The 7,596-nt window shown below is 33.4% G+C and overlaps 1 protein-coding gene across 7 annotated transcripts; it reads left to right on the top strand.

Moving 5' to 3' along the window:
- Positions 1-237: 237 nt before the first annotated feature.
- LOC107605984 (ABC transporter G family member 36) lies at positions 238-7,334 on the top strand. 7 transcript variants are annotated; one of them, XM_088492461.1, is made up of 15 exons: positions 284-915; positions 1,005-1,252; positions 1,955-2,002; positions 2,127-2,462; positions 2,991-3,082; positions 3,537-3,612; positions 3,805-3,832; positions 4,065-4,173; positions 5,079-5,218; positions 5,332-5,391; positions 5,521-5,577; positions 6,211-6,270; positions 6,373-6,435; positions 6,724-6,814; positions 6,909-7,334. In XM_088492461.1, the coding sequence occupies exons 11-15, from the start codon at positions 5,575-5,577 to the stop codon at positions 7,025-7,027; spliced, it is 336 nt and encodes a 111-aa protein (XP_088348587.1). In that variant the 5' UTR covers positions 284-915; positions 1,005-1,252; positions 1,955-2,002; positions 2,127-2,462; positions 2,991-3,082; positions 3,537-3,612; positions 3,805-3,832; positions 4,065-4,173; positions 5,079-5,218; positions 5,332-5,391; positions 5,521-5,574; the 3' UTR covers positions 7,028-7,334. The 7 variants fall into 7 exon arrangements, with proteins under 7 accessions (XP_088348582.1, XP_088348588.1, XP_088348589.1 ...); XM_088492456.1 differs by having other exon boundaries at positions 238-915; positions 3,537-3,832; XM_088492460.1 differs by having other exon boundaries at positions 285-915; positions 3,537-3,832; positions 4,975-5,218.
- The last annotated feature ends 262 nt before the right edge of the window (positions 7,335-7,596 follow it).

Below are 7,596 nucleotides of genomic sequence, written 5' to 3'. Positions count from 1 at the left end.
CTAGAGATTGCATTCCGGATTCCAATAGAGTACCTGGGCAACTTTGGATACGTGACATGAAATCCCGTTGACCGTGGGTAAGTGAGGTCTCTGTGGCGTTAAGGCTAGAGTCAGAGAAGTAACACTTTTCGATCTGGAAGATCTGCCTTGTCTGTGGCACCCACTACAAAAAAAGTTAGTAAAAATGGCACTAGTTTTATGGCGGGTTAATAAAACTGCCATTATGTTTGTTATTTTCAGTGGTTCTAATTTATGCCGTAATGCTCATGGCTTTTTTGTTGATTGTGGCGTTTGGAACCGCCATAATTTTTCTTTTAATTTGAGTGATGTTGCATATGAGAGTGTAATTAGTATTGTTGCATATGAGAAAGTGAAGACAATGACACTGGCGAACCCTAATTTCTTGCCTTTGTTCATCTTCCACTGATTTGTCATTCAAATCCTCGCTGTCGCTCATCCCCTTGTTGCAGCTCATCTCCTCGTTGCTGCAAGCAACACCGTTGTCACTGCCTTCATTGAGCTTCTACGATTTGGCTTCGATCTGAAGATTTGTCAGCATTCGTCGGAGCTCCGATTTCTACGTTTCATCAATTCACAGAGTCTCTCTCTCTCTTTCTCTGACGTTTAGCTTCTTCTCCTCGGAGCTCCGAAAAAACCATCACAGTCACCACCACCACTGAGCGCCACCATGGAAGGCGGTGGAGCAACGCTATCGGATGTTTACCAAGGCGCGAAGAAGCTCCTCCTGAATACACGCGACGGCATGGAACGCCTTGAGCGCCTCGACTACTCCGCCTCCTCCGATCTCTCTTTCTCCCTCTCCAACGACATCTCTCAGATCCAATCCCTATGCGTCCAGATGGATCGATTCTGGCGCTCCATCGCCGCCAAATCTCAACGTGATCTCTGGAAAAGGTTCGTTTCGAAGCATCCTCCTCCTTCGCCCTTTTTTAACCTATTATACATAAGTTCTAATAAAAAATTTTGTTTCTGCAACACGTTAGTTATTAGGCCATGATTGTTCTGAAGTAAACGAAGTATCTGCAATCGATGAAATAAATTGCCTTTTGGTTGAGAGGTAAAAGTTTAATTCCTTTTGGTTGAGAAGGTGAAAGTTGAATTCCTTTTGGTAGAAAGCTAGGTTCTGTTTGTTGGGAGAAAGAAGGGATTGAGGGAGGTATGCTTTTTTCTGATCCTAGCATGGCCAAGTCAATCCACCACGCCAGGTTCTGATCCGCCAGCGCCACATTAGGTCTTCCTTTCTTCTGTTCACTTTTTTTCTGAAAGTTAGGGTTTTTAAATTCCTAATTTAATATCAATTGTTGTTTGCTTTTGCTTACTGTCAAATTAAGAATCTAATTTCCTTGATTTCTAGGCTTTTGATAAAATTTTCTAATGTTAGATTAACCTCTCTGTATAATTGCTCTTAGATATATAATATCAGTATTACTGAAGGCATAGGATCATCACAATTCCAGTTAGATCTTCTATAATTGCTCTTAGATTTTTTCACTCAAAAATCTAACCAGAATGCCTTATTAGCTTAAAAATATTTTGAAAATATTAAAATTTGTGATTATAGAAAATCTGTTCAATATAAAATTAGGCGGATAATTGCTTCTGAGCATTTTTGTTTGCTGAAGTAGGAGATCTTATGTTATGTTTTGATCTTTGATTTAGTAATTGAAAGTTGAAACACTTGCCTGATTTGCTTTCTATATGCATGTACTAATATAATTGCAAGAATGTAATTGGATCTTATGGAAAATCAATTCTACATAGCTAATAAAGTACATAAAAGATAATATAATACATTATACAAAATCGGTACATAAGGACACTATTATAATTTGATCTTTTGATGTCTGTCAGCTATGACAATTCAGATGCGTTAGTATGTACAATAAATAATGAATTTGCTAAGGCTTTATTTTCATTGTTGTTTTGAACACAGAACTTGCTAAAAAAGTTCCACAAGGGTCATCCAAAAGTCAGAACTCAGGTTCATCTAGAAGTCCTTTGCACCGTTCTATCTTTTCTTACAGTTATTTTTATTATCATTTGAATATATTTAAATGGAAGTTTAGGGTAACCAAATGTATTCTTCAAATCTTTTTAATGTGTAGATTAGCATTGCTGTGGCTGCATTGGCTGTGCATGTGCCTGCTGAAGATTGGGGAGATGGTGGTATAGTGAAATGGCTTAGGGACGAGATGGATTCTCATCCGGAATATATACCAGGATTCTTGGAGTTACTAACAGTTTTGCCAGAGGTCATAGTATGATATGTGTGATTATGTGTCATCTCTTCATTTTATTAATGAGACAAATGCCTAAAGTTTGAGTTACTAAGTGACAAGTTGTTATAATTTTCAAAGTTGCTGCCTTGTCGGATAGTATTTTTTCTTGGTTATCATTCAGGTTCTTGAAGCGTTTGCTTCGTGGCTTCGCCTAAAGCATGGGTACTAATTTTTTTCTACCTCTTTGCATATTGGAGTGTTTGGCTAAGTTGTTTTTATTGAATGTATTAATATATTATTCTGATCAAGATTAATTATTCAAGAACTGTTTTGTATAAATGAATCATCTGAATTGTGTAGCATATTGGAGGAAGCTTGTCAGATGAGTGTGCTTTACTGTCAAGCATTTAGTTAATTTTTTTTGGGCGATCTATAGTGTTCTCAACTATATGTATATATTTGGGTTTTTTAAAATCACAAATATATAATTGACAGTTGGCTTTTAAACAAAAGAATGTTGAATGGAATGAGTATCTCAACTTATAGGAAACAGACTTGTCAAGTGAAACTGATGGAAAGCATAGATGCATTCCACAAATGCTATATAATTTCAGGAAGGGTTTATAAAGTTAATGAAGAATATGGGGGAGATATGTATTTAATTTGAATATTACAACTTTATTATCTTGGTTTATGTGTTTCTTTTTCCATTGGCTTTACTATTTCTCTTTAAATTTTTGTTCGTTTCAGGATTCCCGGATCTGTTCTCAGTACCCATCCATTAGTTCTTACAGCATTATCAAGCTTGAATTCTGAGTTTCTTTCTGAGGCATCTGTAAATGGTATGTATGATAGCATGGGAAAATACTAATAATTTTCTATTTTTCGTAAATATTCATATGCTTTTTGTTGGTTGAGCAATGAAATGTAGGAAGGAAGATATCTGAGTAGCAAATTAACCAGTGCTGTTCACTATATCTGAGTAGCAAATTAACCAGTGCTGTTCACTTGCATATTTAAAAAACATCTGTTCTGGTTTTGCTGACCAGTGTTTCCAATGTTCTAAGAGTACTAGTTAAAGATACTAAAAAGAGTATATTTTCAGAAGTTTTTTCTTTTTTTGCCTTTTTCCAATGCATTGAAAACTTATCTATTTCACATCTCCAGCATGAAGCTTCCTTTTTTTTTTAATCCTTAATCAGTGCTCTTTTAATTTCACAATGTTCACAGTACTTATGCTTCAATATATCTGTATCATAAACTTGATGTTTGTGTCTTTTGCTTCCTTGTTTTCAGGGGTTGTTGGTCTGACTCCAGAGTGAAAGCAACTCTATGTTAGCATATCAGTTATTAGCGTTGTTGAATTATCCATGTAAACTATGAAACATGAATAGCATGATGAAATTCCTCTGTGCTTTGGTTTGGTTTTTTTATATTTATCTTTTACTTTTACAATTATTTATACGTCTTCGTTAAGCAATTGGCACATGAGAGAATTAGTTTATGTAGATTATTACTTTGTAGCTCTGTACTGATATTTCCAATTTATGGAATATGAATGCAGCATACTTACAGGTTTCCTTTAATTCATGGTAAGTGTGTTTTACACTTTTCATATCGTAATGAAATTATAGTTTCCTCTTCATACCTTTTATCACAGCATTTATTCTGTCTTGCTTAATGCTCCTTTTCAACATTCTTGTTTGTTGACACTCCTTTTCTGCACAACGTAATTTACTAATCAATTCATTGTATTTGATAGTCTACCATGGTGTGGTGTTTTACTTTTTTGCTTTTGGCAATTGGCGGATTTCTTTTTTGTAGATGGACGATAGTCCAACCACCGGAAGTGTGAACACCATGACTGCCGAGAAGCAGTATCTAGCAAAATTACTTGTATGGGAGAAAATAACTTGAAGCAGTATCACCCAAGGTATGTTTATTCTATTCTGTTTTCCATGGAATCAGTTATATTCTATGCTCATCTGATTTATATTATGATGATTCTGAGTGATTAAAACTAGATTCATATGCATCATGATACAGAGTAGTAGTAGTTGGTGCTTCTAAGAAAGTGCCAAAATATCGCATGTATAAAATCTTATTCTATTATATATGGAAAAATATAAAAATAAACGCTACATGTCTCAGTATTAAATTAAAGTGCACTGATTAAATTTTGCTATTAAAAAAGAAGGGCTATGTGATTGGTGGCACTTGTTTTATGGCGTCTTTGTTAATTGTTTAAGTTGTTCGTAGATGAAACATATTATATAAAATTTAGATCAAAGAAAGGTACATGACTACTTAAGATTTAAGAAGATACTAAAGCTAAATGCTACATTATTATTAGTAGTACATTTGATTAGCCCCACTAAAATAGTCAAGCACCCTAGTTCGTACAATATAAAAATACTAAGTTAAATAATATCTCTAGATTATTTACTAATGGATTATATATTAGAAGTTATTAATAATCTAATTAACCAAGCTAATAATTAAGCCTTAGCTTGCATTTACAGTTTACCATCTTGATGTTCAGCGCATTTGCTATACTTGAAAGAGATTTCAAGTTCACGATATGAATTTGTTCAATACTAGTACTTAATAAATACTATATGTATCTCATATGATGACTTGTTTCAGATTTTTTTTATTATTATAAAAGAAATGATAAATGAAAGTATTATAAAAGAGATTGGGGCTTCTCACTTTTTTTTTCATTATTACTTAGCTGGTGGAAGAGGCATGAATTCAATTAGCAGCTTGTGTTGAAATGATAAATGAAAGTATTACTGCATTTTCACTCCATTTTCTCCTTGTGTTGCTGCAATCAAGGATGTGGTCTTGAAATTGAACCCGCTTCTCACAAAAGAACAAGCTATTGGTTTCCGTTGCTGCTAGAGTCAAGCTCCATGATCTTCAGGTTTCTCAATGCATTAGTTGGTTTTGGACTATTTGACAGAGGATTCCTTGTGGTACATATAACACCAGCCCCACTTACTGCATTATTAATAGTGAAATTCACAATTATTTTCTCATCACTAATATGGTTTAGTATATTATTCTGAATCTGAACTATTTGTGTTAGGTTGGGAGCTGCGTTGAAATTGGAATTCCCATGCTAATACTGTTTATAGCCTTATCTCAGGTACACTTCAAAAGTAGGCAATAATGGATTAGTATTCTCTTGTGTCTATCTTTCTTAAGGCATATAATTTTCTGTCAAAACAAGCATGATAATATCACAATCCAATAGTTTTGAATGTGTTTTATGCAGTATTTGAAGAATTTTCAGATAAGACAAGTACCACGATGACGAAGATGAAGAATTATGGTTAGCTAGCTAGCTCTATCTCATTGTGTTCTGTGTTAATTTGCATCTTTTTATTTACCTTAGGAGTTGAGGTATCAAAACCAACACAAAGTTTATCAGAGTATTCATATTGGGCTTAAAGTGTGTTATCTATTTTGTTCGAATATTATCCTTCAGTGGTCTATGGCAGTTGTTAATATTATTTTTAAATTGCCTAGTCTTTGTTATCCAAGATTTCAATCCTTTACTAATAGATTGCCTTTGACCGAAGAAGTTTTTATTAGCAACATTTATCGTACTACTGTTGTCTCAATGGAATGCATATCAATCTTGTCTCTTATCCACAGAAACACCAATTTCATCGAGCTTCTAAATTAATTAAACCCTAATCTAGCAATATTATTGTTTATTTGTAATTACAAGGAAAATCTTTGTTAGTGGATAGACATTAGCCGATAAAATCCACATATTTATATATATATATATATCAAAGATAATTATTATAACACGTTCATGATGACTTTAGGCCTTATTTTACATTCCTTTGCTAATAAAAGTTCTAAATTCTAGCCTTCATTTGCATGCTCAAATTTGACTTGATCCCCTTATGCTTCCTCTACTTTCTATCTCATTATTATTTCATTGTCATTGCAGGAAACTTCTTTAGCTGTTAGTTCAATGGAACTGTCAATAAAAATTTGGGACCTTGATGTTGTAAGTGAATATGGTTAATAAATTTCACTGAAAAGTTAGAAACATCGTTCAGAATATAAAGCCACTTTCATTGAATGCCTTCTAAGTTTTCTTTGTTCCCAGATTGATGCTGTGCAGCCATGCATGGTTTTAGGTGGCATTTCAGAGAAAAAGAAGGGGAAGAAGGTTTGTACATCTTTTTGTGTTGAAGTGCAATTCTGAGTATGGACCCAGTTACTGATTCTGTTAATTGGTTTTGAAACATGAAATAATAAGATCACATGAATTGAGAATTATTTTACCATGTAAAGAAAAATAAAAAAAAAACTTGTTTTCTTGAAGTTCATTTTCTGATAAAGATGGTTGAAAGAACCCAAAGTGTTCTTGGCATGAAGATTTCACTGTAAGGTTTTCTCTGGTAATCATGAAGTCATTTTGTGTTTATTTTTTGATTGTTTTAATTCATGTTTTCAGGTTTTGGGACTAGAAGTATGTGCTGATACTATTGTAGGAAATGCAATGCTAAGAGGTATTTCTGGTGGGCAAAGAAAACTTCTTACAACAGGTAAAACAAGAACAAGCTAGATTTCAATCATTAATGTCTAATTTATCACAAACAAGAATCTAATTTTAGAAAAATTGTATATATACAAATATAGGAGAAGTGCTGGTTGGATCAGCTAGAGCTCTTTTCATGGATGAAATATCTACTGGTTTAGATAGCTCAACAACTTTTTCGAATTGTGAACTCACTAAAGCATCTCATCCACTCTCTTAAAGGAACTGCCGTTGTCTCACTCCTTCAACCAGCATCAGAGACTTACAATCTTTTTGATGACGTTATTCTACTCTCTGATGGCCACATTGTATATCAAGGTCCCCATAAACATGTTCTCGAATTTTTCGCCTTCATGGGCTTTAAATGTCCCGAGAGGAAAGGAGTTGCAGACTTTTCGCAAGAAGTAATAAATTTGAATAATGTGTTTCTGGATCCATAATCTGCATTATTTAATTTGATCTACACAAATTTATTGTGATGTTATTACTTTTGATTTTCAATAATAAAAAATTATATATTATATTAATATTTTGTTTATGAGTTATATAATATTTCATTTATGGATTATAATTTTTTGCTATTGTGAAATTTTAATCACAAAATTATCTATTTAACGCGATAAAAATGACGGTAAAAATTATTTTTTTAAACGATAAAAATGTCATTGTTAGGGTAAAAATGGCAGTTCAAAAGTGCCGTTTTAACCAACCAAAATGCCACTATATCAGGGTAATAATGGCAGTTCAAACCGCCGTTTTAACCTATTCAAAAACTGTCATTTTAACCCT

The sequence above is a fragment of the Arachis ipaensis genome, chromosome B7 (assembly GCF_059453495.1).
Source record: "Arachis ipaensis isolate K30076 ecotype BB chromosome B7, ASM5945349v1, whole genome shotgun sequence".
Taxonomy (NCBI): domain Eukaryota; kingdom Viridiplantae; phylum Streptophyta; class Magnoliopsida; order Fabales; family Fabaceae; genus Arachis; species Arachis ipaensis.
This window is presented reverse-complemented; position numbering and strand designations above follow the sequence as displayed.